At 37.1% G+C, this 19,015-nt stretch overlaps 1 protein-coding gene across 1 annotated transcript in view; it reads left to right on the top strand.

The window, feature by feature from the left end:
* nudcd1 (NudC domain containing 1) overlaps positions 1-19,015 on the top strand; it is a 42,029-nt gene that overhangs the window by 12,429 nt on the left and 10,585 nt on the right. The window contains exons 6-8 of the mRNA XM_079829015.1: positions 9,974-10,181; positions 14,144-14,288; positions 16,970-17,095. Of these exons, the coding sequence (XP_079685141.1) occupies positions 9,974-10,181; positions 14,144-14,288; positions 16,970-17,095 (479 nt within the window). The remainder of the gene's footprint in view (positions 1-9,973; positions 10,182-14,143; positions 14,289-16,969; positions 17,096-19,015) is intronic.

Raw genomic sequence — 19,015 nt, 5'->3', positions numbered from 1 at the left:
TTCACCATCGCTCTAGGTTGCACTTTGACAGAATTCTGAAAGCCTGCAAGAAAACACATTTGAAGTAGTCACCAATCAAACTAGAAACTCTCAAGTGCTGCAGTCTCAAGGAAGCACACTTTCAGAGGCTTGCTGTAGCCATAGAAACATCAGAAAGTATCATTCGAATAGAATTCCTCAAATAGACTATGATGAGGACTGGAGACGACCATGCACTTCTATACTGCAGTGGTCCTCAGTTGGGTTAATTTTTCTATTTTGGAAAGAAAGTTTATGTAAAGTAGGCCAGTTTGTTTTATGTAAATATAGGGCAGCTGCGTGACATGTTGGAGCTAAATGCATTTAGTTTATTTTCAATGTGACAGAACGAGGTTTAACTAATAGCTAGTTTTTGTGCTACAATATCATATATTGAATCCTGACAAGCAGTTCTAGTTTGTTTATATATTCTGTGTTGAAATTGGTCTGGCATATTGAACGAACTAGTACCTCGTTTTCATTAGCATTTGACATTTCCTTTATGTCAGAGAGTGCTAATTGCAAATATTGCTTCATTAGTGGTGCTCAGACTTGGACGGTAGAGTCCCTTTCGGTCAAATATTTGTTTATTTCCTCATTTAAATGAGTTTTTGTGTGTTTGAGTTCTTCCTTTCTAGCAAACCTAAAATAGTCCATGATTGATATCACCAAAAGCTTATACAACAAAAATTCCAAACATATTGACAGGAAATTATCTTAATTAATTTATTATCTTAATCCTCTTTCGGTCATTTCCTGTTTTTTCCCCTGTATTAGTCATCTGAACCTGCGAGAGAGGGAACTTTTAAAAGGCCATTTGTTTCCTTTGCACCCTTTATGCTTTTTTCTGTGACAAAGGAGTGATCTCGCCTCATCCTCTTCCTCTTTCTCTCTCTCATTTTAAGAGGCTGAGAGTTCTGAGAGACTCTATTGGTAGGCGGATAAAATAGAGGTGCATTAGCTTGTTTCAGAAAGAGAGGTCGACCTTCTATGCCACAAAAGACTATTAATGGTCACATGCACACCAGACATTGATATTCTGTTGATGGCGTGTTGATTTCAGGGTAAATGAACAAGCCAAAGCTTATACGGTGAACACTGTCATCAGAGGGTTAGGGGAATCAATGTAGTGTGAATTAGTAGTCTTTCTGGACAAGACAAAATCGATACGATTTTGGCAAATATCAATAATTATGTAAATCTCACGCACAGAGCCTAAAACACTTTTTTTCAGAGCAGTAAACATACAGCACTTAAAGGGATAGTTAACCCAAATATGAAAATTCTGTTATAATTTAGTCACCCTCAAAATGTTCCAAACCTGGATGACTCTTTCTTCTGTTGACCACACAAAAGTAGATATTTTGAAGAATGTTTGTAACCAAACAGTCGATGTTCCCCATTGTCTTCCATACTATGGAAGTCAACGGGGTCTATCATATAATTTTGGTTACCCATATTCTTCAAAATATCTTCTTTTGTGTTTAGCAGAAGAAAGAGTTTGATACAGGTTTGGAACAACTTGAGAGTGAGTAAATGATGACAGAATTTTCACTTTTGGGTGAAGTATCCCTTTAAAGCACCCCCTCCCTTTTTTATTGTATAAAAAAAGATTAGCTTAGATAATATCTTATGGGGGTCAGTAAATGATGACTTTTTTTTTATATTCCTATAAATGGGCCATATTTTGCTCTTTTGTAGCATTTAGGGCCAGATTTACTAATAGCCCTCTTTTGACAGTGGACAAGGTTATTTTTGTGGCTGACCTTATTGCGTATGCATTCGTAGTTTCCCTTTCAGATGCAAAATGTATGGGAAGGAATTTTGAGGGGTAACGCATTACAAGTAACTCGAGTTACATAATCAGATTACTTTTTTCAAGTAACTTTTTCAATGCAATTTTTCAAGCCTATTTGTTTTCCTATTTATTGACTGGCAGCTCTCTTCTCCCAATGTTGGGAAAAATCGGGAGAAAGTGCAGAGGCGTTGTGTGTAAACATGATGGTTAATGTAGTTTTAGACTAAATGTGATCATGCATCTCACTTGCAGAAAAAAAGATTCAGTATTCCTCAAAATGATAAAATCAGTCAAATGCAAAATCAGAATTCTATGCAAACTATGAGAAAAAGTAACGCAAAAGTAATGTAATACATTACTTTTATTAAAAAGTAACTAAGTGAAGTTTTTAAGGGAGTAACTCAATATTGTAATTAATTACTTTTCAAAGTATCTTTCCCTAACACTGATGGGGAAGAGAGTATTTAAATGAATCTTGATTCAACATGATTTACTAAGGTTTGCACTAGTCAATTTACTGGTATTTGTGCCGTTATTTACCGCCCAAAAAAAGCTCTTAAACGAGCCGCTAATTTGGCCTGCTCTTGGTAAATTGCTTTGGTCCTAATGGAAATGATCCGGCTGCGTCTGTGCTCCTATCTGCGCTCTCATGCCCTGTTTAGTAAATCCGGCCCATAATGTTTTATGATGATGATGTTGTTGTTGTTGTTGTTGTTGTTGTTGTTGTTTTGCACCAAAACTGTCATCCTCTTCTTTACTCCTTAGAATTAAATATTTAAGACTTTTATTTTGTACATGACCTTTATTGTGATTTATACTATTGTTGAATGCTTGAATCTGATTGGCTGATGAACATTCGGAGATGTGCAATTATTTTCCGGGAAACACACAGTGAACGTAGTTCCAGGCAGCTCTCTTTACCGCATTACAGTTCTATATCACTTCGCATAGTTAACTGTAATAACGGAAATTACAGGACTAAAAAAATAAAACATGACAGACGATTTTCCTAAAGTAAATTTTAATATTTACGGTGAATATAAAACGTTCAACAACTGGGCAGCAGCAGATGAAAAACAACATAGGTCACAGAGGTAGCCTAATTCACACAAGCGCTCTCTCTCTCTATGTGTGTCTGTCGCTCTCTTTCTAATACAGTCTGGGAAACTACGTCATTGCGCATTGCATTATGGGTAGTCGCCGCCATGTTTTAGGACACGCTCATGAGCGTACAATGATAACATGCGAATCACCAGAGGAAAAAACGACTGTATTTACTTTAATACTTTTTAAGAACTCTTGCTTGCACTCACTTATAATAAATTGACTGATATTTGAATGTCTTACATACATGAACGCTCAGTCGTGCGGCCAGGACATTGCACATATTCATTACGTTTCATACAATGAGAAATCAGACGGCCGCCTTCTATCGCACCACACATTGGTTTGTCTTTTGCAGTTTATTTTTTAATAGCCTAACTAAAAAGTCTGTATCTGATATATAAAATAGTAAATATACTTATTAGCTTGATCTCAGCCAGTGGATCATTTATTCGATCAACATAGCCTATATCATATCGCCCTAATTCCTTAACGTGCATTAAAGGATAACAGATTATGGCTCGTAATGCAGCTTTGAAATGATTTGTATTTGAAAGCGCTTTAGCCTACAGTACTAAAAAGTTTTACTGGACTTAAATGGAATAGATTTCGTTCTACTGAGAGAAGCTGAACAATGAAGCATTTCCAGACGCGTTTCATGCATTATTTATGGTGTGAGCACATTCAAGCGGTTCAGAAAATATTAATCTGTAATATATCTGTTATAAATGATAAATACAAATTATAAAGACACATTTTGGCTAAGTTGTTTATTTCCGAGTGTTATGCTGCCTTCACGTGCTCTCGGAATTATCGTGAATAGGAGTTTCCTTGGTAAAAATTGCACATGAACGCGCTCCACTTTCGAAATATGAATGGGATGAGCTCGTAATCACGACTTCAGAAGTGGGAATTGTCAAATTTCCGATAGCACGTGAAGGTAGCATTACTTTCACTTACTCTTGTTATTTCCAAGCTGGTAAACTGAAATATTGCGCGTGATTTGAGATATGTTTTCCACGCAGGTTGTAAAAGAGCGGCTATGGCAGTTCATAACATAGCAAGCGGTGACCATTCAAATGTGTTTTTAACGGTATAAGTCTATCTCCACTACTACTCATTCTCTAATGTAGTGCAGTGTCCTAAAGACCACGAATGCATTGCGTTGCTGACGTCACGTTCCCATTCTCTATAACTTCATTAATAACTGCAGTAGAATGCTATCAACGGCTCAAGCGTCCGTTACCAGCTTTAAAATGACGTTTCGGAACTAGCAAAAGAGCCGTTGGATGAGACGTGGATGAAATAGTCCTACTCACAATAGCGATTTGAGAACAAAAACCGGATGAATCCCTTTAAATATATCATCGGATCGATGTCCTGAGGTGTGGTAACCGTAGTATAAGCGGAATAATTGACTCCAGGCCGTTGAATTATTAGAAAAATTATGCACACTCCGCTTCGCGTCGTGACCGCATCACCACCTCGGGTGTGCATTATTTTTCAACGGCCCGTCGTCAATTATTCCTTACTTAAATAACCTCTTCACTGGTCACGTGGTGATATGAAAACATGGACGCACATGTTAATGAACTTGTCACCCTATGGACTGTATTTTACATCTATTGTGAGTGAATAACCTCTTTGCAGATCTATTGACATTGGTGGTTACACTGTATATCATCGGTATAAAAGAAGTTGCTGAATACTCATGTGTAAATGTGGGCAGACGCATGGGCTTGTGGTTGTGACGCACAAACAATATTAAATATAAGTTTTGGATTTGAGAGAGTTTTGCATCATGTCTACATAGTACATCAAGCTCCTATTTCAAAAGAGCAAAATCCTTTTTTCCATGATGTCACCTTTTAACACACAGAGTCGGAGTGATATATCAGTATCACGGATCATCTTTGCCCTCCTCTTCATTATCCTGTTTTGCTCAGCAAGATTCTGGTTGAGGCGCAAGTTGACTAGACCTGCAACAAAAGAAGATAATGAGCATACTGCTCTCAGTCCTCATTGCACTCTAAAGCAGCATTATGGCTTGAGAAAATTGTTCCAATTTCAGTAATAAGGTTTTGCCAGCACAGCTAAGACTGTGGGTGAGACTCCGACCTTTATTTCATCCACCTCACTTGTTACACCTTCGGTTTCTGATTAAAAGATCAACTACCATAAACTTTTGTGGGGAATTCAGGAAGAATGAATTTGGGCCTGCTTATAGTGCTGTGTATTAGCACTTGCTGTATCCATCGCTTTATTACCCGATTCACTAGTTAAAATGCAATACACGTCCATAAATCTCCTGCGAATGCAATTTGCATTGTGCAATTCCCTGTGTTGCAGGTCTGTTGTGAGTGCTACTGTAAACCGTGAAGAATGCTGCAGATTAACATGATCTTGCAAACTTTACTGGAACTGTACAGCATCAATCCATCACTGTGATCCAGACACCTGAATCAGCTCTTTAAAATGCCATGTGTGCTCATCTACATCATCTGGATGCCAGTGTGATCAATATAAATGTACACAACCAGGCGTAACATTATGACCATCTTCCTAATACAGGGTTTTTCCTGGGTCAAAACTGGTCTTCGGTGGTGGCTGACAGACATGGTCATCCACACACACGCACACGCACGCACGCACGCACGCACGCACAGTAAAAAAGTTCCCTACCCACGTGATCTGCAAGTGCAATACTGACAAAACATTTTAAATAAATTCAAAGAAAATTTGTAATTTTTGCTTATCTTATTTTGATACCTTGATGTTTGTTTTTGTTCCTCATTTTTACACTATTTACTGATAGTTGTTTTGGTATATAATCATATCAATATTAAAAAGTAGTATTAAAAAATGAACAAATAGCCTAATTTTCTGCTATATACAATTTCATAAAATTATCAGCTAGCTAACCACAACTTTGTTCTGGGTTCACTCCAGTCTAAACTAAATGATTTTAGGCTATTTATTTTACTACACATTGTCCAAATAAATAAGCTGAAAGACTGTGGATGATTAAAGCTAATTCTTACTATCCACTCTTGCTAAAGTGGGTAAGCACACTTGTGTTCTCATTTCAAGTGTTCTGAGTAAATGATTCAACTGATTCATGAGTTCAGTGTTGGACTGATCCGTTCTAACCAGTCGTTAAAATGATTCGGTTCAAAGGAGTCATAATGTGGCGAATCGGACATTGGCTGACGCGCTGTGTGTGAATCCCTTCTGTTAGAACATCGCGAAAGATTTGTCAACACACAGAAAACACTTCATAACCGGATAGGATTTGTTTCAAGTTTATTGAAAGTATGCTTTATGTCAGCTGGTCAGAGAATCAGTCAATGTTTTTTGAGCGCATTTCACACCCAGCGGTAATTAAAGGAAAACATCGTCTGATAGCGCCACGTGCAACATGGATTCGGTCTTCCGACCTTTTGATTTTGATTAACGTAATATGTGAAATATTAGAAAGCTAAGAATGCCTATTTTGAAGACAGAGAGCGTGCGAGCGGGGGAGGAGCTCTCTGGTCGTTCTCTCTGACACTCAGTTAACGCAAGGGCAGCGGTCATCTATTCTACATCACTCCTAAATCACAATAACTCATCAAATAAGGCTTTGGCGGGACAACAATTTGTTTTGGCGGCCGCCAAAAAATTTTCAATGTAGGAAAAACCCTGTAATATTGTAAATGTAACTTGATAAAGTTACGCTTGCCCATTTTTCCTGCTTCTAACACAGCAACTTTGAGGGCAAAATGTTCACTTGCTGCCTAATATATCTCAGCCACTAACAGATGCCCTGATGAAGAGATAATCAGTGTTATTCACTTCACCTGTCAGTAGTCATATGTCAGTGTTATGCCTGATCGGTGTATCTACTAGTAAAATTATTTTAAACGCTTAAAGGATTAGTTCACTTTTAAATAAACTTTTGCTGATCATTTACTCCTCATCCCCCCCCCCCCATGCCCTCCAAGATGTCCATGTCTTTCTTTCTGCAGCTTCAAAGGGCTTTAAATGATACCAGACAATGAATAAGGGTCTTCTCTAGCGAAACGATCAGTTTCTGCGAGAAACCGAGCAGTATTTATGCTATTATTTTACCTCTTATCAGACGAACGTGATCATCTCTGAGCTCCGCCATAACTTCCGCTAAGTGAGGTCAAAATACGAGCATGGTCATAGATGTATACGTAGATGCCTCATTAGCGCCTGCACGGATCAGTAGAATGAGGCATCTATGATCGATATATCTATGACCACGCTCGTATTTTGACCTCACTTAGCGGAAGTTATGGCCAAGCTCGGAGATTATCATGTTCATCTGATAAGAGGTAAAATAATAGCATAAATACTGTTCGGTTTCTCGCAGAAACTGATCGTTTCGCTTTAAAGCCCTTTGAAGCTGTACTGAAACTGTCATTTGGACCTTGGACCGTTTGGAGCTCATTGAAGTCCATTATATGGAGAAAAATCCTGGAATGTTTTCATCAAAAACCTTAATTTATTTTCAACTGTAGAGAGAAAGACATGGACATCTTGGATGACATGGGGGTGAGTAAATTATCAGAAAAAGTTTATTTACAAGTTAACTAATCCTTTTAACTCTAAATACTACAGCTTGTTAGTGAATTCATCCTTTACTTTATAAACTCTGTGAGAATCTTTATTAGAGTAAATGCAAAGATGCATATGCAGCTATAATAAGTTAAAAATAAGTTTGGGGTCAGTAAGATTTTTTACAATGTTTTTGAAAGAACTCTCTCATGCTCACCAAGACTGCATTTATTTGATTAAAAATGTATTACATTTTTCAACATGTAATTTATTCATGTGATGGCAGAGCTGAATTTTCAGAAGCCATTAGTGCCAAATGGTCCTTCAGTAAGCATTTTAATATGCTGATTTGGTGCTCAAATATTATTTATTATTGTGCTTTATAACAATTGTGCTGCTTAATATTTTCTGTGGAAACCATGTTACTTTTTTCAGGATTCTTTGATGAATTCAAAAAACATTTATTTATTTGAAATATAAATCTTTTGTAGCATTATTGTCTTTACTGTCATTTTTGATCAATTAAATGCATCTTTGCTAAATTAAAGTATTAATTTCTTGAAAAAAGAAGAAAAAACTTACAGACCTCAAAATCTTTAACTGTATATTGACACAAAGGTTTGCCACATTGCCCTGAGAATACCTCCTAAATTTGCTGCCAGTGCTACCTACTGGTTAAAATCATATTATAAACATAATAAAACCACCACCAGAGGTACCATAACCAAACAAATCAACTTAACCTTACATTTTGTGTCAGGTGTATTTGACTCCTATCATTTCTGCTTGCAGCAATAACTCTGGAAAAGCAGAAAATGTAATTGTGGAGAATTGCTTAGGTTTCCATCCAGTGTGTCTAATTATGAATTTGTCAATTAGCTCATACTTTTATCTGAAGTGACCTTTGGTACACAATTACTTCAGTCCACTCGGGAGCACACTGAGATCCATGATGGGGGTTTGAGCTCTAACTAATAGGCTTCACCACCTCATTTGACCTACTCTTACAGATCCAAATCCAATCCAAAGATAAGACTTACGTTGTTTATACCGACCAGGCATAACATTATGACCTAGGTAAAGTGAATAACACTGATTATCTCATCATAACGGCAAGTGTTAGTGGGTGTGATAGATGTGTTAGAAGCTTAAAAATGGGCAAGCCGTTTGACAAGGGACAAATTGTGATAGCTAGACTACTGGGTCAGAGCATCTCTAAAACTGCAGCTCTTGTGGGGTGTTCCTGGTCTGCAGGGGTCAGTATCTATCAAAAGTGGTCCAAGGATAAAACAGTGGTGAACTGGAGACAGGGTCATGGGCGGCAAAGGCTCATTGATGTACGTGGGGAGCGAAGGCTTGCCCGTGTGGTCCGATCAAACAGACGAGCTACTGTAGCTCACATTTCTCAAGAATTTAATGCAGGTTCTGATAGAAAGGTGCCAGAATACACAGTGCATTGCAGCATAGCCGTAGACCAGTCAGGGCGCCCATACTGACCCCTGTCTGTCCACCACCAAAATCGCCAACAGTGGGCATGTGTGGCCTGGTCTGATGAATCATGTTTTTTTTTACATCACATGGATGGCCGAGTGCGTGTGCGTCGCTTACCTGGGGAACACATGGCACCAGAAGGCACTGGGCAATGTTCTGCTGGGAAACCTTGGGTCCTGCCATCCATGTGGATGTTACTTGCACACGTACCACCTAATTTAATAGATAATGTTCCCTGCCATAAAGCAAAAATTGTTCAGGAATGGTTTGAGGAGCACAATAACGAGTTTGAGGTGTTGACTTGGCCTCCAAATTCCCCAGATCTCCATCGAGCATGTGCTGAACAAACAAGTTGCCCACCTCGCAACTTACAGGACTTAAATGATCTGCTGCCAACATCTTGGTGCCAGATACCACAGCACACCTTCAGGGGTGGAGTCCAGTCGACAGGCTGTTTTGGCAGCAATATGTAATACAATATTAGGAAGGTGGTCATAATGTTATACCTGATCAATGTATATTTAAGTGTTTGTTGCTGAACAGTCACTACATCATCAGAGCTCAACAGCATGTAGTAAAGGCTTTTTCCTCCAATTATGTTAGAATTTCTCAACAAATTAATTTCCGTAAGGGCACAGAGATTTCTGACTTCCATTGCTAAATAAAGGCACACATTTACACAGGATGTCATGACTCATACAAGTTTAATCTTTTGCAGTAGTGTCACAGTGACCTAGAAGTTTCAGAACTCATAATTTGTATTACGCACATAGTTCACCGGTAGACAATGGAATTGAACAGACAAGGCTGCATAACAAAATACAGCTCTCATTATTTTAACAGTTGTTTCCAGATATACTAATTTTAGCCTGTAGCATTTCTTACCTATTTTAAAAATCATGTAAAAGTCTACCAGATATCTGTATAATTTAATTATGCATTCATCCGTAAACATCTGCTTTGTGTCAGGTGTCACTTCTTCCATTGTTCCTATCACAGATCCCATCTACTTCTGGCACCAAACGGAAGAGGATGTGACCGTTTGTGTGCGTTTACCTAAAGGCACCACCAAAGATGACATCCGCTTCAAGCTCACCGTCGATTGTCTACGTGTTGGAGTAGGAGATTATGCACCACTGCTGGATGGGCAACTGTTTGCTCCTGTAGATCCTGAGGCCAGCACTTGGATCATTAAAGATGATAAGAGGTAAAAGTGTGTTTTATAATATTTGAAAGTCCAAAAAGTAATCTGTATGACTGCATGTCTAAAGCCATTCTAAAGCCATATAAAAGTTCTGTGTGAGGAACAGACAGGAATAACTTGAGAACAAAATAATCCATTATAGATCTCAATTCTCAAATCCACAATTGTTATATATTTTTAGTTAGTTAGTTAGTATGTATATATATATATATATATATATATATATATATATATATATATATATATATATATATATATATATATATATATATATATATATATATATATATATATATATATATATATATATATATATATATATGTATATATATATATATATGTATATGTATATGTATATGTATATATATATATATATGTATATATATATATATATATATATATATATATATATATATATATATATATATATGTATATGTATATGTATATGTATATATATATATATGTATATATATATATATATATATATATATATATATATGTATGTATATGTATATGTATACTACAATAAAAATAACAAATAAATAAGGACATGAAATTGTAAGTAATTCAAAATAAAAAAATTCCCATGTTCAAAAAGGAGTAGGAAGAAGTTCAAAACCAACTTTTCTGGTCCTATCCCCATTTTCTCTATTTTTATCCCTTAATTAAATACAAAACAAGTAGATGCTTTACATATTTACATACACATGCACCATATATCTATTTACAGTAGCTAAACTCATGTAATAAACACATGTATACACCTAGACACAGATGCAAACCTTCATAGATAGATACGCATACACATTCCATCTATTTTCTTCGTTTCCGTCTATCTATATCAAACCGAATAATAACCCAACCAAGCTAGATTTATTATATAATCCCAGAAACCATACAGGCAGTATACAATACTAACACCTCAATTCATTTTCGTATCCATTGAATATTTTAATTTGAAATATTCTCTTAAAATGACTCTTTGTTGTACATGATTTCATCTCTTCACTACAGTTGTTCCATAAATTAACTCCTTTGGTTGTAATACAGTGATACGTTCCTCTTAAGTGGTACTTGCTCTCTCTCATTTGAAACAACCCTTGGAAATTTTTGATAATTGTTGATTATATACTTTATACATAATTTGTGCAGTTTTAAAGTCAACAATATCTCTAAATTTTAGTGCTTTTAGTTTGATGAAAAGTGGATTAGTTGGTGCTCTGTAAGTGGTTTTATTTACAATTCTTAAGGCTCTCTTTTGAAGTATGAATACATAGCCAGCTAACATAGATGAGCTTTTGTTGAAATTGGAAAAAGTGATTGTTTTTTAATTATCTAGAAGCATAAAAATCAGTAATGCTTTGCAATTAAACTTTTGTCAAGATTTTTTTTTCTGGTAGAAAAATTATTTGTCTGTAAGGGTAATGTTTAAATGCACAGTTACCTGACAAATATTTTTTGAGTACTCCCTCCGGTGCGAGGAAGACCCGTTTAGATCTGCTCTGACGGGTAAAACATCTATAGAGAACGCCCTCAAGTTAGGCCAAGAAGATTTGTCTGTAAGGGTACTGTCTAAACGCACAGTTACCTGACAAATATTTTTAAAGTAAACCTGACTCTCCATTTTCTTCCACCCCAGATAGGGGATTTCATCTTTATTTTTATTTCCTTTTAATTTCCTTTTAATTCCTATTATAACTATTATACTATATATATTTTTATTTTATTCACTTATAACTATTTTAACTTCATTTCTGTGTAAAGCATTTTGAATTGCCACTGTGTATGAAATGTGCTATACAAATGTGCTATACTTGCCTTGCCTTGCCTTGCCCTATAAAGTAACTTAAAGGGGTACTTCAGCGCTGGGAAGATGAATGTGTATTTAAACTGGGTAATTTATATAGTAGAAATGTGACATTATTTTTGAATTTGGTGCCTTCTAGACTGAGAAAATACAGAACATTTATTTTTGTCTCATGTGGATGAAAGACAACAACTCCCAGAATTCACTTGCTTCGCTGCTCAACGAGGCCACGGCTACTGGTTATATCACTTGCCCACCGCGGCACCGCCCCCACCATCGTTTTGATATTCATAGTAATAAAATCATTTTGTTCAGTTGGAGAACAGACACTACAATTAAAAACTGAACGTGTCTTTTCAATAAAGTGTAAGTGAGCCGAACGAAAGTCACGACACAAATGCAGCAGGAGTCAGATTTCATTCATCACGAGAGAAGAGCTGAGCAGAGCTGAGGTAAGCGCGGCTGTCATTCTCGGCGCGTGTCCAGTCTGGTGCGTTATCAGATCATGCCTATGGTAAGCTAAACTTTCATAGGAATTCATTGAAAAGTTGAAACACTCGCTTTTGCTCTGTACCGCTCCGTTATGAATGCCCGAGCCGAGTGGCAGTGGCCATGCGCATTTACATTCTGTGAATGATATCCCACCCCTGTAGGGGGTTTGATAACATACGGAACTAGCTCCTTCTACTGGCTGTAGTCTCAAGCCTCTGGCCAAAAAATCTGCGTCATCTGAGGATTTTTTTCCATAAATAAAATGTATAATTCTCTCGTCTCAGGGGGATATTAGGGGGGAAAGTGCGATAATTTGAAAATATACTACCGGGTTTTTACTTATACAAAGCTTAATGCTTAATCGCTGAAGTAACCCTTTAAAGGTTTAGTTCACCAAAAATGAAAATTGTCATCATTGAATCACCCATGTCATTCCAAACCTGTAAGACTTTCATTCATCCTCAAAACACAAATGAAGACATTTTAATGAAATCTGAGAGATTTCTGTCCCTCCATTGACAGTCCATGTAACTACCATTTTGTTGAAAGTAATTCATATGAACTGAGTGGTTTAGTCCAAATCTTCTGAAGATACACGATCGCTTTATATGATGAACAGATTGAATTTAATTATAGATTAGGCTTTTATAGTTTTTATACAGTTTCACTATATGGAAAAGAGCAGCCTGGACATTCTGCTAAACATCTTCCTTTGTGTTGCACTGAAGAAAGAACGTGTTCAGCATGCATTAGGGTGAATAAATGATGACAGAATTTTCTTGAAAGTTGCACTCAGTTTTCTCATGTGGCCAACTTACAAAACGTTACCAAAGCTTATGAAGTTCCACATTATGTCTTGACAAAGGCTAAATATACTGTGGATATGCACAAGAGGATTTTGGCAAATGTTGAGCTAAAGCAACGCATATGGAGAACAACCGCCCACATTGTTGTATGCTTATGAGAGGTGCGAGTTGTCACTGTGCCTCTGTTCACATTCATCACATGTATCAAGATTTGAAAGGTTTTACGAACTAGTCATTTCTCAAAAACATGATTACATGAGTGTTAGTTGTTCATTTGATTTGAATTTCCACATCCGTCCCTTCATCCGCTGTCCTTACCTCTTTCTAATAAACATCATCTCACGTCTCGTTCACTCACCACCTCCTCTGGAGACGCAAACAACCCCTCACTCTGCATTGTTCTCTGTCCTCTCGTCTGTATTTCCAGATCCTTGATTTTAATAAGAGGCCCCGATGGCCCCTCTTGTGCTCTTGAGTGTGCAAGTCGGACTCCGTCTGGGTTTTGTTTTGAGTGTTTATACGTGCGTTTATGTTTTCCCTGTCTGTTGTTTTTACAGTCAATGTATCAGTCATTTGCATTTGTATGGGTACCCAAAGCCACCTTTGTTTATGAGGCATGTACAATATAATGGAATATATGAAAGGAATTGTTTTTATCAGATGCAGTTGAATAGATTGGAAATATTCAATTTGTACACAGAGTTCAAAGGGAAAAACAGAATCAATTTTGATTAAGTCCTTTATTAATGACAGAACTATCAACCCCAAAAAGGTTCAAATTAATCATTTTGATCTGTTTTTTTTTATACACTATGAAAAGATGTTCAAGCATGTTTATCTGGAGTTTTTGTGTGTGTAGTTTGGAGGTCAGTCTACAGAAGCGAAGTGAAGGCCCGCTCTGGTCCGAGGTGGTTCTGGGGAACCGGAGAGGAGAGTATCTAATGAATGATGAACAAAAATCGCAGCTCCAACAGAAACTCTCGTATCTCACTGCTGAGGACCTGGTCAGTTTCTTTCAATAACTTTTGAAACACATTTTATTGGGACCCAATTGCTCGGTTTGGTGGAAATAACACCACAGTAGTGTTCCTTTCATATATAAATGTATATAAATATTTTCACACAATAAATAATAAAAATAGTTAATTTCACTTCCTGTTTAGATTTATCATAACATTAAATGTGTAATAATTCATAGTTTTATGATGGATTTTTTAAAATTATTTGAATATGTTTCTTTAGGTTCACTTATAATGTTAATAAAGTATTTTGCACAAAAAAAAAACATTTGCAAAAAAAAAAAGTCTGAAATGACCCGTTTTTAAGGGGCGGCTCCTTTAAGGCTGGTCAGTAAACTGTCACCGTTATGACTGGCTAACGTCATTGCATAGGAAACAGCATCAACGCCCACTTGCTAATGCACGTGAGCAAATGTTTTGAAAACATTATCCATATAAAACCATAATTTACAGAAAAAACATAATAAAATCATTTACTGCAGCTGCTGTCAGATCAAGTGCAGTTGGCTGCTTCATCCTTTAACAAAAGTTGAAACACTCCATATACTGTCCCTCAATGACAAAACAAAATGCTCCGAACAAACATGTAATCCTTCAACATGATCCAGGACGCCATAAAAACAAACCATCCAGTTGTTTCCAATGCTGGGATATTTTCTTAAGTCTGTACAGAGATGCAAACTAACTGTTTAAAGTGCCACTATTATGCTATTTTGAAGAGTCCTAATTTTGTTTTGGAGGTTTCCTACAACAGGTTTGCATTAGGGGTGTAACGATTCACTCGTTTTCTCGATGCATCGATTACAAATCCTGACGAAATTCAGCTGTTCATGGTTTGTTCATGTTAGTTCACAGTGCATTAACTAATGTTAACAAGATTTTAATAATGCATTAGTAAATGTTGAAATTAACATTAACAAAGGTAAAATAAATGCTTTATAAGTGCAGTTCATTATTAGTTCATGTTAACTAATGTTAAACTAATGAACCTTATTGTAAAGTGTTACCATTTTTTTTGCCCACTCTCTGACCTATGAAGGCCGCTGTGTAATTCACACCCTGACTAAGACACATTAGGGGAAGCATTTTAATAATCCTATGAATGCATATTAAAAAAAAAATGCATAATCGAATCGCATCGAATTTTAATGTGAATAGTCTCGAATCGAATCATTCTGAATTGTCAAAAATCGTTCTTGAATCGAATCGAAAACCTATGAATCGTGAATCGAATCGATTCGCTTCCTACCCAAAGATTCACAGCCCTAGTTTGCATGCATCAAAGGTAAAAAAACACGTCCTTTTCTCATAATATACACATTGCACATCACCACATTTTTCAGTGATTCTCAAACGACTCAATGAATAAATCAATCTTTCTAAATCCCTCCTTTCCGCTAGCCTACTCTGCTTTGATTGGACAGATGGCCCAGTCTGTTGTGATTGGTCTACTGCTTACAGTGCTTGTTAGAAGCTAAACGCCCATTACACTATAACTGAATTTCAGCTCAGGAGGCTCAGGATACACTACGGTATCAATAACGGTGCATACGTTAGCCAAGCACTAATGTGAATGACTGATAACCTGTAATATTAAAGTTTGTAAAACACCTCTTGCTCCATCCTTTATCTTTACTCAAAGTAAGAACGACAGACAATCTGCATTAATAGACAATTTTAGGTAATAGTGGCCCATAGCTGATTAGCATTAATTATTTCAGTAAGCCAGTTAGCCGGAAACTTACACAATATAAAACGCAAAACTACGTATTATGAACACCCGGTAGAAAATGTATGCATCCAATAAGCATTCATACTTACAGGTTGTGATTCTGAGGAGCAAGCTGGTCCAAATAAACTGGGCACTGACCCATCTTTCAAGAGCAAGCATTTTGCGAATCCCACATTGATCTCCGAGATTTGGGAAGCAGTCGCCAGTAAAATTACGTAAACTGGGTTTACCCTCTGTGTCAAGTTGTTCGCGGACAGACAACGTAGACACATAGAAGGTCATTATGCAAATATCTTACCTAGTGATGTAGAACCATGGCGTAACGGTCTAATTACAGACGACTCGTTTAGGCAGTTTAGAGTTGATTCTTTTGGGAGGCAACTTTATTTATTGTGCACTTTCAACTTCACAACTTTGTTGAATGTTTACATTCACAAACAACTATATTACACACTGCATGAAAGAGAATATTCGCAAAAGCCCCATAATAGGGGCACTTTAAACGTTTTTTTCACTCTTCCAATTGTCCTGTTGTGTACAGACTCAAGTGCGTAGAGTATGTCACAAACTGAACACACATCTGTATACTGTATCCAGTGTAGACAGTGTCAGTGATTTATAATGAGTTCTATTTGATTTTGACCCACTATGAAAACAAGCTGTTTCTGGCGCTTGAATAAATAAATTCTTTGTTTGTAATGAGGAAAATGTTTTAAGCTATGAAACTTGCAGGATGTTTTAATGGTACAAAAACCTCTTATATGTCAAAAGATTAAGGCAAGTTTGACTTCTTGTGTCATGACTCCTTTAGGATTTAATGACAATAAAATGTAATAAAATGAATAAGATATTTCAAAAGTAGCACAAATACAGCATGAAGGCATTGGGCAAAGTTTCCAAAATGTTAGTATTTGTTTCTTATTTGACTTTGCAGAATTCAAACCCAGAGAAGGACAAGCCCCCTTGCAATGCCCAGGAACTGGAGGACTGTGACATGTTTCCGGAGGACAGCTCTACACTGATGCGCTTTGACGGTGCCACTCTGAAGCCCACCCATGTGGTAAGGCCATAGAAATACAGTAGAGTGAAACAGTCGGGTTACGGACGTAAAACCTCCATTCGCTTTCTTTAAAAAAATATATATATTTTTAACGATAACTTGTACCCTTTTGAAGATAGACCTACTGTGAGTTCAGTGGTTGTCAGTATGCACTTTTTTATTTTGCTGAATCTGTCTGTTCACATTATTTCTACTTATTTTTAAAATAGTCGTGGTGAAAAACTACATTACACATAATGCTGTACTAATCAGAGAGTCGCGACAAGCAAATCACGCCACCAGAGCTTGCAGAGAATGCCCTGAGTGACAAGTTAAAGCAACAAGTACCATGTGACAACTTTGTCTACATGTTGAGATCTGTGCATGTTTAGATTTTAGTTTCCAAACCTTCATTTGAAAAGCATGGCACAGTGTGGAATATGCGCTGATTGCTGCCGTAGCAAAGCTTGCAGTTCCGTCTCCATTTTATTGTTTACACGATTATCAAGGCTGGTCTGTAACTGTCGTCTTCCGGTAGTGTAATGGTCATATGGTAGGGGACGAATCAGAGACGGTCCAGAAGACCCAATCAGGTAGCCAATGTGGGCAGCCATGCCTTCGTTTTCAAACGTCTCTGTTTTGGTCCATCTACACTGAAATGCAACCCTGGAGATTTCAAACTAAAACTAGGTCTGCAGAATTGACAAAAGTCTCTGTTTTCGAGGGTTTTGAGGGAACTTTATGTCTGCATGTTGAGATCTATGCATGTTTAGATTTTTGTTTCCAAGCCTTCATTTGAAAAGCATGGCACACAGTGTGGGGAAAGCTACATCAGCTACCTTGCTCGTGCCTCAAAAGAGGACTTACAAAGATACATAACAGCTACAAGTGTATGCACTACTTGCTAGGGCTGTATGATTAATCAAAAAATAATCGAAACCGAAATTCAGAACCTCTAACTGACGTATTTTTCCCATGTCGGTTATTTCGGTTTTAGTCACGTGACTCCGCCTCATCAGTCACATCAATTGCAGTTTGCAGGCACACAGAGAGATGCAGGAGCAGTTATCTTTGTTTATAGATGCCTAGAATCACTATAGTAACTGCATGTTTTACACAGTTTATACAGGTAAGTTAATTGCCGTTCTTATATCCTACCCTGTGTGCTGCCACACACACACACACACACACACAAACTGCGAGCGCAAGCCCCGAAGCCAGATCACTTTCACTTTCGTCCTCATAAAGTTTGTCAAGTAAATGCATTTAAAGGCTTGCCAGTTTGAACATTTAAAGCGAAAAACAACAATACGGAAAACTTATGCGTTCAGTGCTTAGCTTTTTTCTGTGACAGGGAGCCGAGCCATGTCGCGTCTCTGACAACGCGCGCGCGCGCCCTGAAGGTAGACCTCTTTCACCTGCGTTCTCACAAAGCTTTGTCATTTGTCTGTGTTTTAAGGCCTGCCAGTTTGAACATTAAAGCGATTTTAGACCATCAGATGTGTATTATGTTGAACTAATGCCTGATATATTGTGACAAACGAACACTCAGACAGAAGCTCGCACATTACGTGAAGATCGCGCGCAAAGAGCAGGGCAGTGTCAATGCTGTCCTGTGACTAAAGTAAAGTCACTAGCTTAAAAACTCAACCGTTATAGGCATATATTTGAATACCTTTTGAAGTAAGTGCAAACCGCAGGTTCATAATGAATAGAGACGGAATGAGTAATTCACACACACAATCACTCTCTCATTAATGCATTCAAATAAATGTAATTTAGGCCTACTGTGTTAATTTATCTGTATCTGATGTACAACATGCAGAAATCTGCCCCATAGACAATAACTGCTGAAAGCTGTTTCCTTCAAGTATTTTAAAATCACAAAGAAATGCACTTTTTCATTAGAAAAAAAAATTCCACCTTTTAATAGTAGAAAAT

The sequence above is a fragment of the Gobio gobio genome, assembly GCF_949357685.1.
Source record: "Gobio gobio genome assembly, chromosome: 11".
Taxonomy (NCBI): Eukaryota; Metazoa; Chordata; class Actinopteri; order Cypriniformes; family Gobionidae; genus Gobio; species Gobio gobio.
This window is presented reverse-complemented; position numbering and strand designations above follow the sequence as displayed.